Source organism: Mastigoproctus giganteus, chromosome 7 (assembly GCF_048544385.1).
Source record: "Mastigoproctus giganteus isolate SK-2022 chromosome 7, ASM4854438v1, whole genome shotgun sequence".
In the NCBI taxonomy this organism is placed as follows: Eukaryota; Metazoa; Arthropoda; class Arachnida; order Uropygi; family Thelyphonidae; genus Mastigoproctus; species Mastigoproctus giganteus.
In genome coordinates, this window is record NC_143581.1 from 170,161,782 (window position 1) to 170,180,419 (window position 18,638).

The 18,638-nt window shown below is 40.5% G+C and overlaps 1 protein-coding gene across 2 annotated transcripts in view; it reads left to right on the forward strand.

Moving 5' to 3' along the window:
- The window catches only part of LOC150083328 (HAUS augmin-like complex subunit 1), a 188,490-nt gene that overhangs the window by 123,671 nt on the left and 46,181 nt on the right, over window positions 1-18,638 (forward strand). For both annotated transcript variants that reach the window (XM_090377185.1, XM_090377186.1), the window contains one exon: window positions 2,722-2,787. In XM_090377185.1, the coding sequence (XP_090233311.1) occupies window positions 2,722-2,787 (66 nt within the window). The remainder of the gene's footprint in view (window positions 1-2,721; window positions 2,788-18,638) is intronic.

Here is an 18,638-nt window from a genome sequence, read left to right on the forward strand (position 1 = left end):
ATATATTTTAGTATTAATATACAAGGTGTCCATAAAGTCCTGGCCCTATTTTAAAATTTACTTATGTCACAATCAAAAGACATAGAGCAATGGTGTTTTTATGCAAATTATTATAAAACTGCAAAAGGTTTTTACAAAGTGTTATAAAACTCAAAGTTTTTTTCCATTCTACAGGGTATGATGCATAAAACTGGCGATTCCAAAAGAAGACTGGATGTGTCATGCGGTTTGCAGAGTCAAAATCTGTGACTACTGTGTAACGAAATTATCACCATCAATACAGAAAGGATCTTCCCTCCAAACCATGTGTCAGGGGGTGAGTTCAGAATTTTTGAAGAACAGTAAGTGTGATTTGAACAGCCTCAAAGTGGATGTCCATACATTTCTCAAGAAACCATTGAAAATGTCTATTCAGCATTCCAGTGCAGTCCTCAAAAGTTGATTCATCATGCTTCATGTGAACTGCAGTTATCAAAATCCATAATGTTCTGCATAAGCGATTACATCTTTATGTATACAACCTGCAAATTGTCCAAGCTTTGCAGTGAAATGATCTTCTTTGTGCCATGCATTTGCTTGTTCCATGCTAGCTTCAGTTGATGAAGACAATGAATACCAAAAAAAGGTGCTTTTCTCTAATGAAGCCACTTTCCATGAATCTGGACATATGAATCACCATAATATTTGGATATGAGGTTCCAAAAACCTGCAAGACATTCATTATAGCCCAAGTGAAACATTTGCTGTGTGCTCATGCATGATAGGTCCATTTTTCTTTTGTGAGAAGAGCAACATGACAGCATCTCGACATGCTAGAGCAGTTTGTGATCCCTCAGCCGGAAGAGCTGAAGCCATTCATCATTTTTCAGCACGATGGCACACTTCCACACTGGAGTACAAATGTTAATCATTTTCTGGATGAAACATTACCCAGTAGATGGGCCAGGATGGACCAATCAATTGGCCTCTATGCTTCCCTGACATCACACCTTTAGACTTCTTCCTATGGGGGTACCACAAAGATTTGTGTACAAAACATCCATTTCTAACATTGAAACTTTTCACGGAAGGATAACCGGGTCAATCAAAACTGTGGGTGTTGATATGCTGGCCCATACATAGCAAAAAGTGGAATTTCACCTTGATGTTTTGAGGACCACTACAGGTGCACACGTTGAGGTGTGCACCTGTACATAAACTTTTGGAGTGTCATAATAATTTACATAAGACCACATTGCTCTGTCTTTTGGTTGTGACATAATTAAATTTTAAGAACTCTTTACTGCATACAAAAGGCACATACCATACACAATACCCTTCAGGGCTACAAGCCAGGGGTTAAAATAGGAATAGAACAGGACTTTACGGACACCCTGTATTTTATGCATATTGACTGGCAATCAATTTTGACAATTTATGCTGAGAAATAGAAGTGATTGCATTGTAGGGTTGTTCAGCTATGATGGAAGTAAGTATTTATTTTAATGATATTGCAGATAAGTACTTAAGATTCTCACTTTTTAATGAATGTTTTTTCATTATTGCATTCTTGTGTTATGATTTTGTATTTAAGAAATGATAGTCATCTCATACATATATTAAATGGAACCAATTTAATATTATTCATTGGCAGTTGTACAAATTACATATGTGCATTTATATTTGACTATAATGAGATATTACCACTACCAACCCCACCCAATGCAGATAGTGTCTTGAGTTCAGCTGTAAACAACTTGCGTACCTTCCCTGTGATTGATGAGTTATGACCTAGAAAACTTTCAGAAAGAGAAAGTTTTCTCTTTCTGAAAGTTTCAGAAAATGGCAAATCAGCAACTGGATGTTCTGTTGCTTCTTTCTTATGTGATATGTTGATTATTTTAATGCAGCAGCAAGGAATTGTGTGGTGATAGCATCACAATACTTAAAAGGTCAAAGCCTGATACAGCAATTTTGTCCTTTTGGTGAAATATGATGAATTTTTAATTGGCATTCCACTATTATGCAAATGAGCAGAGAGTCTATATTGTAATTGTTACAGACCATGTACATTTGATTTTTATACTCACACACTGCCATTCCACTTTCACTCTGGTTTCACTTTTAATGATCTCTCTCTCTCTCTCTCTCTCTCTCTCTCTCTCTCTCTCTCTCTCTCTCTCTCTCTCTCTCTTCATTTCATTTCATTTCTATATGGTTTGGACAGATTCCTTCAAAATATTTTCAGCACTATATGATCTCTGTCTGCTGAACTCCAGAGTATAAGGTTTTAGTTATAATCAAACTGTAAAGATGCAATCACAAAATTATTTAAGCTGTTTAAAGCATCATCAGAATAAAAGCACAGTGGTACAGTTCAAATTTGGTTTCTGAGAGTTCAGAAAAAAGTGCATCAGTGATGAGAAAGACTGAGAAATTGTGGAGTGTTTAAAAATGATAGTTATATTTAGATTATTAGATTGGTAGAAAGGATGGAGCTGTCTAGTTATCAGTTTTTAATAACTGAGTATCTTGAGCTTATGCTATAAAGCTCATGAAATTCCATGTCAAAAAAATTTTTGAAAGTAATTAAAGTCAAATTTTAATCCGCACCACTTTTGACACTGAATTTGGATGGTGTGAAACTGAATTATTTGTATAAACTACTGCTTAGTGTTATACCACTAATATGCAACTTTTTTAATATTGAAACACTGAAATTATTATTTTCAACTTTTTTAGAAAAAACTACAAGCAACTGGAGCAGATCCCACATTATATCATGACGTTCTTGTTAAAAAATTGGATGTAAGGCTTTTCTTCAATTATATGTATAATATATAAAATGTTATTAGTATACATATATATTTATATACACATATATGAAAAAAAATTACTTGTACTCCCACAAATAATATTAACGTTTAAAAGAAGTGCAAGAATGACATAAGTATCAATAATCCTGTTTATATGCACAGAGGGTCATTAATACTTTTGCCATATGCATATATGGGGTGGTCACATTATGTTTACTCAACTAAACATTAATGCTACTTCTTGAGTAAAATGTACATTTGACTTGAATTGCATTTGTCATTGCTAGATTTAACTTGACATGATGTTTTCATTAGACAAATATGTAATTTCTATTTCTAAAGCACATGTTGGCTATAATTATGAAGGTGAGCTCCTCAAGCAATGTAGCACGGTAATAAACACGTGTGAGATATGAAGTCACAAGAGTGCAGTGGTAGATAAAAAGAGAAATATAGTTGAAATAATAGTCAAAAGTTTGGAAATTTAGCAATTTTAAAAGCTTATGCTTGGATTAGAGTGTGATTATTTGTAGAATTTGTCTTAGCATTAGCATTAGTAGAGGCATATGATGCAAGAAAGCAAGCTTATTCAGCATCAGCCAAAAAAAAAAAAAAAAAACCCCCTCTCCCATTTCGCCCCTCCGTTCGTTCGAAATACCTGTCCAGTTGAGCTTTAAATTTGTTTAGGCTATCAACTTCAACAACAAGTGATGGAAGTCGGTTCCACCAACCAACCACCCGCTGGCCAAAGGCAAATTTCCGCACATCTATCCGACATCCGTCCTTCCTCAATTTGAATTTATGCCCTCTGAGGTGATTATTCTGAGAAAGATGAAGAATCCCATTGGCATTGAGCATGCTCAAACCATTCAAAGCCTTATACACCTCTATCAGATCACCTCGCCGGTGCCTAGTCTCCAGACTCTGTAATTTGCAAAACTTAAGCCTTTCTTCGTAAGAGCAACCCTTTGTTCCATTTACTAATCTTGTTGCCCTTCTCTGTACCCGTTCCAGCAGCTCTACATCCTTCTTGAAATGAGGCCTCCAGACCTGTATACAGTACTCAAGATGTGGCCTAACCATTGCCTTATACAAGGGAATAATCACCTCCTTATCCCTGCTAGAAAAATTCCTGTATATCATTGACAAGACACCATGAGCTACTCTTGCAGCTCGTCTGCACTGCTCAGAGAACTTCATATCTGCCTGCACAATTACCCCCAGGTCCTTTTAATTTTCCACCACTGTCAGTGTAGTACCGCAGAGTTGATACATTGCTCTGGGGTTACTGTTACCCATATGTAGTACTTTACATTTGTTAATGTTAAACTTCATTTGCCACCTCTCAGCCCATCTGTTCAACCTTTCCAGATCCTGTTGCAGCAGCATAGCGTCAGTAGTGTCCTTAACGACCCTGCCAACCTTTGTATCATCTGCAAACTTAGACATTAAACTTGATATCCCATCATCAATATCATTCATAAACACCGAAAACAACAATGGACCCAACACTGAACCTTGAGGAACTCCACTAATAACATTAGTCCACGTTGAGCAGTGTCCATTGATTACCACTCTCTGTCTTCTGCCACTCAACCTTCCCCTTATCCATAGTAGCAATTTGCCTCCAATGCCACACTGCTCCAATTTGTGCAGCAGTCTTCCATGTGCAACAGTATCAAAAGCCTTTCTAAGGTCAAAGTGTATAATATCAAAGTTATTCCCTGCATCCAGTTCTTTTGTGACTACATCATAGTATCCAATCAAATTGGTCAGGCAAGACCTGCCCTTAACAAAACCATGCTGCGTCTGAGCTATAACTGAATTCTTGTCTAGATGATCCTGCAGTGCTTCTTTAACCAGTGCCTCCATTAATTTACCTGGAACAGAAGTTAAACTAACAGGTCTATAATTACTTGTGTCATCCTTTGATCCTCCTTTGTGAATTGGGGTTACATTTGCACATCTCCAGTCTATGGGTACCTCCCCTGAGTCCAAAGAAGCTCTCATAATTATGGCTAGGGGTTTGCATACTTCCTTTGCTGCCTCCTTTAATATAACTGGATAGATCCCATCCACCCCAGGTGCCTTTTTTATGTTTATCCTCAACAATCTCTCCTCCACTTTCCTCTCAGTTATTACAAAATCATCCAGCTCACTGCCAATGTTTACTTTACCTACATCATTCTCCTTCCTGAATAACTCCTCATGCGTGAATGTAGATGCAAAATACTCGTTTAGATTGTTAGCCACCTGAGCAGGATCCTCAACTGTTGAACCATCAATATCCAGTGGACCAATCTGATTCATCCCTTTCCTTCTCGAGTTCAAGTATGTAAAGAACTCCTTTCTGTTTTTCTTTGCATCCTTTGCCAAGGATTTTTCGTAGTCTGCCTTTGCCTGCCTAATCTCCTTTGTGACTAGGTTACAGACCAACTTATATCTATCATAGGCTTCCATGTCACCCATTAATTTGTATGTATCCCATGCATTTTTCTTCTCTGCCACATGTCTCATTAGTCCATCTGACAACCATTTAGGCCTAAACCTTGAACAATATTTCTTAGTTGGTATGTAAAGCCTGGTAGCCACCAAGATTAGTTCCTTGAATGCTTCCCATTTTGAGTTTGCTGTTGGTAACATCATCAGTTGGTCCCACTGTATAGAATTTAAATACTGTCTCAGACCATCATAGTCGCCTTTACGAAAACAAAAACCCTTCCCTTTACCTCTGATGGTAGTTACCTCCTTGAGTAAATCCCACTTCAACACACTGTGATCACTGCCACCTAGTGGTTCATTTATCTGCAGGTTCTTAATGCATGAAGAATCACTACTGATAATCAGATCAAGAGTATTGCTCCCTCTTGTTGCCTCACGAACATGCTGATGTAGAAAACAATCATCCAATAAATCCACAAAAGCCTTGCTAGTGTGCGAGTGACCAACCCACAAATTCCAGTCAATATCTGGGAAATTAAAATCCCCCATTATAAGACTCTCTGATTTACTGGCCCACTCTATTTCCCTGTACAATATATTATTATACTCATCAGAGTCATTAGGCCTGTAGCACACTCCTACTCTCAATTTTGATTTCCCTATGCTTATGTCACACCAAACTGACTCGACACTGCCCTGTCCATCGATGTCAACTGGCTTCACTTCCTTTGACTTTATGTGTTTCTTAATTAATAGCATAACCCCTCCTCCCCTCCTGTCCTGTCTATCCTTTCTATATACATTGTATTCCCCAAATTCCAGTTCCGCATTACTTATATCTGTGTGACACCACGTCTCTGATATCCCAACAATATCTGCCTTTGATGTTTTGAGCAATACCTCAAATTCATCAAATTTATTTACCAAACTCCTAGCATTGGTGTACACGCAGGTATACATGCACCTGTTTCTATTCTTAGCTACCCTAACACAACCCATGTGTTTACTTGTAACGCAATGACTACCAGCAGTCTCTGAAATATCCTGCATCTTGTTTTTCAGACTTCTGCTCATTTGAATAGAAGCAGTGCAAGAATCACTTCCACCTCTGCCAGTGGCTACTGTTAATCTATTAGTCCTTGTATCCCCCCCCAACTAGCAGTTTTCCGACCCACCTAACACTGCCTCGACAGCATCAGCAAAAATTCTTGCACCCTTTCTATTTAAGTGTATCCCATCCCTGTAGAAGCAATCTCTCCTGTTAACAAGTACAGTCCAGGCTGAAAAAAATTCTACCCCCTTGAGCCTTGCACAATCCCTCCAGGGCCGAATTGATCGACAAGGCTCTCATCATATACTCCCTCCTATCGTGTCTGGGCAGAATTGCAGACACTTTCAAGTTCAACCCTAATTCACGGCTTTTTTTCAACAGTGACCTGTACTTGCTAAGTAATTCCGCCGGTCTCCTACTCTTAATATCATTAGTATCATCTTAATATCATCTTAATAGTCTTATGAGTTAAACATGTTAAAGGGACAAAGGCTAATACACTTGGAAGCTTGTATGGTCTATTATTGTAGTTATTATTAATAGCAGAGAAAGCCTACACTAGAACATTGCACTTTTTGTTTTTATATTATTATAAGTTTGATTGCAAAAGCAAATATAAATATATAAATTAATACAATACTAATCTATATTTGTATTAATTAATAATATAAATTAATACAAATATAAATAATGACTTAAAAAGAAATCTATACACTCATTCCAAAGCATGCTTGAGTTAAAGGTATATTATTAAGAATTAGATTAATTCAAGTAACGGTTCAAGAAAAACATACAAAGTTAGATGAGAAAAATTGTCTCAAAAGTTTACATGTACCTTACCTATTCTTATCAGCTTTTATTACTGACACGTATCAAAATTCATTCCTGAAAATATAACTCCTAAAATTATAAGGTGTCCAGTAGTTATTTTTCTTCATTGCACTGACAGACAAGTGAACATATTAATTACAGTCTATTCTAAAGCTAACAAAACTATATGTTTGGAGATTCCTGGGATGTTAGCATTAGCATTAGTAGAGGCATATGATGCAAGAAAGGAAGCTTATACAGCATCAGCCAAAAAAAAAAAAAAAAAAAATACACACACACACACACACACACACACACACACACACACACATACAGGGTGTCTCAAAAACATTGGTACAAACGTTTAGGGGAGGTAGGTAACATCTAAAGGAATGTGAATCACATAGGAACCCATAACCAGAAATGTCACGGGAAAGTAGTAGCAATGGCACAAGAAGCAGAAATGACATAAGACAGTAATTAGTGGCAAACATTTATTTGACATACTATTAACAATGGAGTACGAGATGGATGCATTTCATGATGTTACAACAGATGCTCGAAGGTTCCACCATGAGACACGATGCATGCGTGACACCGACGCAACATGGATTGGCAGACACGGTCGAACACACCTGGAGTTTCTTTGCCAGTAGCAGCAGCGCAGACGAGTCTCGCCACGAGATCCATTTCTGTCTCCACAGGCGATTCATACACGATAGATTTGAGGCCCCCACAAAAAGAAATCAAGGGTCGTTAAATCAGATGACTGTGGCGGCCACAGGTCCACCATGGCCAATCCATCGACGCCCAAAACGCCTGTTCAAAATGGTCATGAACACACCTTCCATAATGGGCATGTTGTGCCACATGGGGGCGAACACTGTGTAGGTTGTCGTGAGCCCACACATGAGCATTGTGCTGACTGAATAAGCCTCATCCGTGACCAAAACATAGGATGGAAAATTCAAGTCTTGAACACTTTCTTGGAGAAACCACTGTGCAAAAGCCACATGTGCATGATGATCTTGGGTCAGCAGTAACTGAACCCTTTGGAGATGAAAGGAATCGTCGTGCCAGATATGCTGTACACTGCAACTAGACACTCCTGAGGCAACGGCACGTTACTGGTAGTAGGATTATTCTGGATGGCATTCAACACACTTTCTTCCATGGCGGGAGTTTGCGTCGAACGTGGTCTGCCTGCACTACTCCTGTTACCTCTAAATGACCCATAATCGCACAAATTTTCATGCACACGCGCAAACAAACGGTGGTCCAGTACATGTCTGTCTGCGAAGCGTTCTCCATAAATTCGTTCAGTGGCTTGTCCATTGCCCTCTGCTAATCCATACACTAGGTGCATGTCTGCCAGCTCACAGTTCATATATCGATGCATGCTTTTCATGCAGCAACTACTGCTTGAATGAGTAAACCAGAAATTTTCCCTCTCGCGAACTGATGAACAGTGCCATATACCGACTTATGGTGATGTTTCCGGTTATGAGTTCCTATTCGATTCACATTCCTTTAGATGTTACCTACCTCCCCTAAATGTTTGTACCAATATTTTAACGACACCCTGTATATATATTGTCGTGAGCCCACACACGAGCATTGTGCTGATTGAATAAGCCTTCAATGAATAAGCCTACGGTGACGTTTCCGGTTATGGGTTCCTTTAGCATTAGTAGAGTCATTTGATGCAAGAAAGCAAGCTTATGCAGCATCAGCCAAAAAAAAAAAAAATTAAATAAATAAAAAATAACCACTTCCACTTCACCCCTCTGTTCATTCAAAATACCTGTCCAGCTGAGCCATAAACTTATTTAGGCTATCAATTTCCACGAAAAGGGATGGATGTCTGTCCCACCAACCAACCACCCACTGGCTAAAGGCAAATTTCCGCACGTCTATCCTACATCTGTCTTTCCTCAGTTTGAATTTATGCCCTCTCAGGTGATTATTCTGAGCAAGAGGAAGGATCCCATCAGCATTGAGCATGCTCAAACCATTCAAGGCTTTATACACCTCTATCAGATCACCTCGCTGGTGCCTAGTCTCCAGACACTGTAATTTGCAAAACTTAAGCCTTTCTTCTTAAGAGCAGTCCCTTTGTTCCATTCACTAATCTTGTTGCCCTTCTCTGTACTCGTTCCAGCACCTCTACATCCTTCTTGAAATGAGGCCTCCAGACCTGTATACAGTACTCTAGGTGTGGCCTGACCATTGCCTTGTACAAGGGAATAATCACCTCCTTATCCCTGCTAGAAAAATTCCTATATATTATTGATAATACACCATGAGCTACTCTTGCAGCCCATCTGCACTGCTCAGAGAACTTCATATCTGCCTGCACCACCACCCCCAGGTCCCTTTCATTCTCTACCACTATCAGTGTAGTACCACAGAGTTGATACGTTGCTCTGGGGTTGCTGTTACCCATATGTAGTACTTTACATTTGTCAATGTTAAACTTCATTTGCCACCTCTCAGCCCATCTGCTCAACCTTTCCAGATCCTATTGCAGCAGCATAGTAGTGTCTTTGACAACCCTGCCAACCTTTGTATCGTCTGCAAACTTGGACATTAAGCTTGATATACCATTATCAATATTATTTATAAATACAGAAAACAATAATGTACCCAATACTGAACCCTGAGGGACTCCACTAATAACATTAGTCCACAATGAGCAGTGTCCATTGATTACCACTCTGTCTTCTCCCTCTCAACCACCCCTTTATCCATATCAGCAATTTGCCTCCAATGCCACACTGCTCCAATTTGTGCAGCAGTCTTCCATGTGCAACAGTATCAAAAGCCTTTCTAAGATTCAAATATATGATATCAAAATTATTCCCTGCAACCAGTTCTTTTGTGACTGCATCATAGTATCCAATCAAATTGGTCAGACAAGACCTCCCTTTAATAAACCCATGCTATGTCTTAACTATTACTGCAGTCTTGTCTAGATGATCCTGCAGTGCTTCTTTAACCAGTGCCTCCATTAATTTTCCGTGAACAGAAGTTAAACTCATAGGTCTATAATTACTTGTGTCAGCCTTTGATCCTGTGAATTGGGGTCACATTTGCACATCTCCAGTCCATGGGTACTTTCCCTGAGTCCAAGGAAGCTCTCATAATTTTGGCTAAGGGTTTGCTTACTTCCTTTGCTGCCTCCTTTAATATAACTGGATAGATCCCATCCACCCCAGGTACCTTTCTTGTGTTTATCTTCAACAATTTCTCCTCCACTTTACTCTCAGTTATTACAAGATTCTCTAGCTTACTGCTAGAATTGAATACACCTCTGGCATTGCCCTCGCTGAATAACTCCTCGTGTGTGAATGTCGATGCAAAATATTCATTTAGTTTGTTCGCTACCTGAACAGAATCATCAACAGTTGACCCATCGATATCAAGTGGACCAATCTGATTCATCCCCTTCCTTCTAGAGTTTACATAAGTAAAGACTTCCTTGCTGTTTTTCTTTGCATCCCTTGCCAAAGATTTCTCGTAATCTGCCTTCGCCTGCCTAACCTCCTTTGTAACTTGGTTACAGATCAACTTATATCTATCGTAGGCTTCTGTGTCACATTTTAATTTGTATGTATCCCATGCATTTTTCTTCTCTGCCATATGTCTCATTAGTTCATCTAACATCCATTTAGGCCTAAACCTTGAACAATATTTCTTAGTTGGTATGTAAAGCCTAGTAGCTTCCAAGATAAGTTCTTTGAATGCTTCCCATTTTGAATTTGCTGTTGGTAACATCATCATTTGGTCCCACTGTATAGAATTTAAATGCTGTCTCAGTCCATCGTAGTCGCCTTTACGAAAGCAATAACCCTTACCTTTACCCCTAATGGTAGTTACCTCTTTGAGTAAATCCCACTTCAGCACACTGTGATCACTGCCACCTAGTGGTTCATTTATCTGCAGATTCTTAATGCATGAAGAATCACTACTGATAATCAAATCGAGAGTATTACTCCCTCTAGTTGCTCCGTGGTGGGTGGGGAGCCCGGGCACTGAACCATATAAAAACTCTATGAATCCTGATAAACAAACTTCTTCAGGGGCCCCAACCCGGTCCCTATCTGAAACAATTGAAAAAGAAGCAGATAGCGTTATTGCTAATAAGAGGCAGCGAACCGAATTAACATCAGGGCCAGTCCCAAGGTTCCTAATTATGCACTCAACAAGTGAAAAACCGATTGGAAAAATGTCGCCCTTCTTCATACAGAAAGGGTTAGATGGGTTAGTAGGTTCTCCCAAATCAGTTAAGAGGCTCCGCTCTGGAGACCTCTTAATTGAAACAAAAAATGACAGGCAATCCGAACATCTACTCCGAGTAACATCAATCGGAGGAATCCCTATAACGGTGACACCACACAGAACACTCAATTCATCGAGAGGTGTCATTTCGGAGTGGGACCTTCTCGACGTCACCGAGGAGGAAATCTGCTCCGAATTAAAACCACAGGGAGTCATTGCCGTCAAGAGAATCACTGCGCGAAGGGATGGAAAAATAGTTAAAACCAGGAGCGTTATCCTGACTTTTAACTCTCCTAAACCTCCTGACGAGATAAAAGCTGGATACATCAATTGTTCAGTGCGTCCATACGTTCCGAACCCTTTACGGTGTTTTAAATGCCAGAAGTATGGACACTCTCAAATGGCCTGCCGTGGAGTCCTTGCATGCGCACGATGCGGTGCAAAGGACCACGAAACAACAGCATGTTCAGCCGCAAAACCCACCTGTATTAACTGTGAGGGCGAACATCCGGCCTACTCACGAGCATGCCAGAGGTGGAAAGAAGAAAAAGAAATTCAACGGCTGAAGGCAGAGCTAAATATATCATACCAGGAGGCAAGGAAATCGGTCAAACCCCTGAATATCAACAGACCTACCTACGCCCAGAAGGTAGCAGGGAGATGTTCCGTCGGAACTCAGACGGACATGACCATTCCTCCAAAGGAGTCTTTCACTCCCATCGCGCGGTATCTCTTAAGTTCACAAAAACCTACACAGAAGGACCAATCAGCTGCCACTCCTACATCGGTTCCTCCTAATGCTCCACAATTAACAAAGGTCATTACGAAAGAAAAGTATAAGAAAGGGGAAGTCCCCCCCTAGTTCCCAAGAAAAGATGGATGTCGAGCAGAAGGAGGTACCCGAAGAATCAGTCTTGGAACTCTTTGCGGAGGAGGAAATGGACACGGGACAGCGTCCATTCTTCCCCAAAAAAGACAAATCCAAGACCGATAAAAGTAAGCCCTCAGCACCTCGGAAGCCACCAGATCCCACCAAGCCAAAATAATGGCTAAATTCCTACAATGGAACTGTCGTGGATTCCGCGAAATATTGATGACATCAAGGCCCTCCTGCAAAAGCACGAGCCAGTTTGCTTTTGCTTGCAGGAGACATATCTAAAGGCAAATGACGATCCCACGATGCACAACACCACAATTTTTCGTAAGGATAGAATTGCGGATGGCTCTGCACATGGGGGAGTGGCTATCCTTGTGGGTAACCAGACCCCAGTGCAGCCCTTACTAATTACAACTAGAATAGAGGCTGTTGCAATTCGCCTTACGGTGGGATTTTTATTAACTGTGTGCTCTATTTATTTGCCACCTGGGACTGACATCTCCCAGGAAGACCTTGATGATCTTGTATCGCAGTTGCCTCCCCCTTTCTTACTTCTCGGGGATTTTAACGGACATAACACCCTGTGGGGTAGTGCTAACATCAATGGAAGGGGACGAGTCATAGAGCGTATGCTCAATGACAATGACCTTTCCCTTCTAAATACTGGAACAAACACCTTTTTCCACATGCCTACCCGTACTTTTTCTGCCATTGATCTCTCTATCTGCTCCCCTTCTCTACTCCCTTCACTCACCTGGGAAGTGGAGGAGAATCCATACGGTAGTGATCACTTCCCCGTGATAACCTTGCTAGACAGTGGGAGACCATGTCTTCCCTTCAGGTTACCACGGTGGAAGATTGATCAGGCTGACTGGACTGCCTTCCAACACCAGGCAAACTTTGATCTTAGTACGGTCAGTCAAGAGCCTATCAATGATGCAGTTAAGTACATCACAGAAAATATTGTCCAAGCAGCTGCTAATGCTGTCCCAAAAACATCAGCCCGGTTTCCACCATTTCCTAAACCTTGGTGGAATTCACAATGCACAGCAGCAAAAAAGGCTCAAAACAAAGCGTGGGGGATATTTCGCCGATATCCTACCACGAACAACCTTATAGCCTTCAAACGTGCACGAGCCAAAGCACGCTACATCCGTCGTCAGAGTCAAAAGGAATCGTGGATCCGTTTTACATCATCTATTAACCAGTCTACCAACTCTAAGGTAGTCTGGGATAAAATCCGGAAAATGAAGGGAAAATATACATCCCACCCTTCTTCAATCCTAGATTATAATGGATGCGCTATTGCAGATCCAACTGCAATAGCTAATTCTCTTGGGGAAACATTCTCCAAGATCTCTGCAACATCTTCGTATTCCCCAGAGTTTCTGGTCCTGAAATATAAAATCGAAAAACAGGCACTTAGCTTTAAATCTAAGAGCATTTATCCCTACAACGGGGATTTCACTATTCTGGAACTGAAAAGGGCCCTTGCTCTTTCCAAAGCAAGTGCCGTTGGACCAGATGGCATCCATTATGAAATGATTAAACATCTTTCATCAAAATCTATGGATTGTCTGCTCCTTCTGTATAACAGAATCTTTACTGAAGGGCAGTTTCCGGACTCCTGGCGAAAGGCTATCGTTCTTGCCTTTCCTAAGCCAGGAAAGGATCCAAAAGTCACCACCAATTATCGTCCTATTGCTCTGACTAGCCGTCTGTGCAAAATCCTGGAGAGAATGGTTAATTCTCGTTTAATTTGGTATCTAGAAACAAATGACCTTCTCTCCAACATCCAGTGCGGCTTCCGAAGAAACCAGTCCACTTTGGACCATCTTATTAGGATGGAAGCATCCATCTGGGATGCTTTCCTAAAACGCGAACACTTGGTGTCGGTGTTCTTTGACTTGGAAAAAGCGTATGACACAACTTGGAGATTTGGCATTTTAAAAGATTTACATAACCTAGGCCTTAGAGGGCATCTCCCCTTTTTTATTCAAAACTTTCTCGCCAAACGATCGTTCCAAGTTCGTGTGGGATCCTCACTCTCTCGCTCCTTTAACCAAGAGGAGGGAGTACCACAAGGATCAGTATTAAGTGTTGCGCTTTTTGCCATAAAAATAAATTCCATCACAGAACAACTTCCTCCAACTGTAAACAGTGCCCTCTATGTTGATGACTTTAGCATTTTTTGCCAGTCGTGCAACATGAGGGTTATTGAAAGACAACTGCAGAAAGCCATTGATAGTCTGAATTCCTGGGCACTTGCAAATGGCTTCAGGTTCTCGCCGGAGAAGACCGTTTGCGTACACTTTTGTCGCAAGCGTAATCTTCATCCTGAACCCGAATTAAGGCTTGGACAAAATGCTATTCCAGTAGCAGCAAACACAAAATTCTTGGGACTCATATTTGATAAAAACTAACTTTTTTGGATCACATTCGTCAACTCCGCACAAAGTGCACACGTGGGCTTAATATTCTCCGCTCGCTCTCCTCTACATCTTGGGGAGCAGACCGATGTACCATTCTTCGGCTTTACCATGCACTTGTGCGATCCAAACTAGATTATGGGTCCCAGGTTTATTCCTCAGCCCGAGACAGTGTCCTGTGGTGGCTGGACCCCGTCCATCATCAGGCTATACGCATCGCTACTGGAGCATTTCGAACATCTCCTGTCCAGAGCTTATACGTCGAAGCAAACAAACCACCGTTATCGCTTCTACGTAAGCAGTTGTCTCTACAGTACGCTTTAAAACTGAAATCCCTGCCAGACCACCCTACGTGGCCCTTCGTTTTTGAGCCACGATGGGAAAACTTGTACAATACCCGTAAGACTGCCAATCGTCCTTTTGGTATTCGTCTCCAACGGCTACTCAATGAACTTAATATCAAGGTAGACAAGGTTGCCCAAACATCAAAGCAACCCTTTCTACCCTGGCATGCTCGTGTCCCGGCATGCGACTTGTCGCTTAGAATCTGGGCAAAGTCGGACACTCCATCATGTGTCTACCTGCAGCTTCATTCAGCACACCGAACTGAATATTCTGACTTCGCGCCAGTTTACACAGACGGCTCGAAGTCAGAATCATATGTGGGATCTGCTGCTGTCTTTACAGACAGGACTATATCAGAGCAGATTCCCTCTGATTGCAGCATATTTACTGCAGAGCTGCACGCAATTGAGTTAGCCTTGGATCAAATTAGTAAATGCCAATACCAACGGTTCATTTTATATTCCGACTCTCTTAGCATGTTACAGGCTTTAATATCTGTGAGGTATAATCCTCATCCAGTTCTGTCTAGTATTCAGCAGAAAATTCACGTTCTCCATGAACGCGAATATGACATCCGCTTCTGCTGGATTCCCAGCCACATTGGGATAAGGGGAAATGATTTGGCTGACGCCGCAGCCAAATCAGCAATTCCCAATAATAACCGCTGCCTGCTAGTCCCCTATACAGACTACAGGCAAATAATATACCAAAAGTTATATTCCCAATGGCAGGATTCGTGGAATAGACAGACTGCGAATAAATTATATCAAATAAAGCCTGTAATTGAACCGTGGCAGTCTAGTCTGCGCAGGAATCGTAAGGAGGAAGTTGTTCTTGCCCGGACCCGCATAGGACACAGTCATTTAACTCACTCGTTTTTGCTGAGGGCTGGTGACCCTCCTATGTGTGTGTCCTGTGGCACAGTTTTAACGATTAGACACCTTTTAATTGACTGTCCCAATTTTAGCAATATCCGTCTTACCGCTTTTAATCATCTGACTGAGCCGTATACACTCAGTCAGATTTTATCTGACAATGACAACGTGTCGGCTGTTTTTAGCTATTTTAAATTAATAAAAGTTTTTAATTGTATTTAATTTATGTTATTGTTACGTTTTTATTGATTTATTTTTTATATCATTGTAATTATATATATGGACATGGTGGCCTTACTAATTAGGTCACCGAGAATTTAAAAAAAAAAAAAAAAAAAAAAAATTTAAATATTACCTAGTCTTGGCGCACCATAGCCGTAGTTGCTAGTGCGCCAAAAAATCCAAACAAACCAAACCCTCTAGTTGCCTCCCGAACATGCTGATGTAGAAAACAATCATCCACTAAATCCACAAAAGCTTTGCTCGTGTGTGAGTGACCAGTCCCTAAATTCCAGTCATATCTGGGAAATTAAAATCCCCCATTATAAGACTCTCTCTCTCTCTGATTTACTGGCCCACTCTATTTCCCTGTACAGTTTCTTATTATACTGATCAGAGTCATTAGGCCTATAGCACACTCCTACTCTCAATTTTGATCTCCCTATGCTTATGTCATACCAAACTGACTCGACACTGCACTGTCCAGCAATGTCGACTGGCTTCACTTCCTTGGATTTTATGTATTTCTTAACTAATAGCATAACCCTCCTCCCTTCCTATCCTGTCTATCCTTTCTGTAGACATTGTACTCCCCAAATTCCAGTTCTGCATTCCTTATATCTGTGTGACACCACGTCTCTGAAATCCCAACAATATCTGCCTTTGGTGTTTTGAGTAATACCTCAAATTCATCAAATTTATTTACTAAACTCCTAGCATTGGTGTACACGCAAGTATACATGCACCTGTTCTTTTTCTTAGCTATCCTAACACAACCCATGTGTTTATTTGTACCCCAATGATTCCCAGCAGATTCTGAAATATCCTGCATCTTATTTTCCAGGCTGCTGCTCATTCCAATAGAAGCAGTGAAGAATCACTTTCACCTCTGCCAGTGGCTACTGTTAATCTTTTAGTCCTTGTATCCCCCCATCTAGCAATTTTCCGACCCACCTAACACTGCCTCGATAGCAACAGCAAACATTCTTGCACCCTTTCTATTTAAGTGTATCCCATCCCTGTAGAAGCAGTCTCTCCTGTTAACAAGCACAGACCAGGCTGAAAAAAATTCTACCCCTTGAGCCTTGCACAATCTTTCCAGGGCCGAATTGATCGACAGGGCTCTCATCATATACTCCCTCCTATCGTGTCTGGACAGAATTGCAGACACTTTCAAATTCAACCCTAATTCACGGCTTTTTTTCAACAGTGATCTGTACTTGTTAAGTAATATCGCCGGTCCTATAAGATTCATGTTCCTTTAGATGTTACCTACCTCCCCTAAACGTTTGTACCAATATTTTTGAGACACCCGGTATATATATTCCCATTTCATCCATCCATTCACTTCAAAAGTTTGTCCATTTCTTCTTTGAATTTATTTAAGCTATCAACTTCCACAAAGGAGAATCAAAGGGTGACACAAGTAATCACAGACCTGTTAGTTTAACTTCTGTTCTGGGGAAAGTAATGGAGGCAATGGTTAAAGAAAGCAAGACTTCAGTTATAGTTCAGATGGGTTTGTTAAGGGGAAGTCTTGTCTGACCAATTTGATTGGATACCATGGTGTAATCACAAAGGAACTAGATGCAGATAATAATTTTGATATCAAATACTTGGATCTTAGGAAGGCTTTTCATACCATTACACATGGAAGACTGCTGCACAAATTGGAGCATTATGGTATTGGAGGGAAATTGTTGCTGTCGATAAAGGGATAGTTGTGGAGAAGACAGAGTGGTAATCAGTGGACACTGCTCTTTGTGGAGTCATAGTATTAGTGGAAAAGTCCCCTAGGGTTCATTGTTGGGTCCATTGTTGTAATTAAAATTTAAACATGAGGCAGATTATTGCAAAGTTTGTACCCCATTTGTTGAAGGATGAACAGAAACAGATCTGACTTTATGTATGTAGAGATCTGTAAGCAATGGCTAGAAGGGACAGAAACTTCTTTTCGAAGGTCATACTAGAGGGATGAAACCTATGTTTAAGGTTATGACACAAAAACAAAAGTCATCCGAGTGCAATGTTGATTCAGTGCAATGTTGATTCAGTTTCGTGTATTATAGGCCTAATGACTGTGATGAGTATAGCAGATAACTATATAGAAAAATAGTGGGTCGGTCAGTAAATAAGAATGTTTTATAATGGAGTTGAACTTTATAGATGTTGACTGGAATTTGTGGGTTGGTCACTCACACTAGCAAAAATTTATGGATTTGTTGGTTGACTTTTTTCTACAGCTGCATGTTAGAGAGGCAACAAGAGGAAGTAATATTGTTCTAGTTATCAACAGTGATTTTCGTGCATAAAGAATCTGCAGGTAAAAGATGCACTGGATAGCATTGATCACAGTATACTGATGTGAAATTTACTTAAAGTTGTAACTACTGTCAAGGTAAAGGGAAAGACTAGCTTTCATGAGGGTGACTACAGTGGGCTCAGATAGTTTTTAAGTTGTGTGCAAGGGGACCAACTGATGGTGTTACCAACAGCAAATTCTAAATGGCAAGC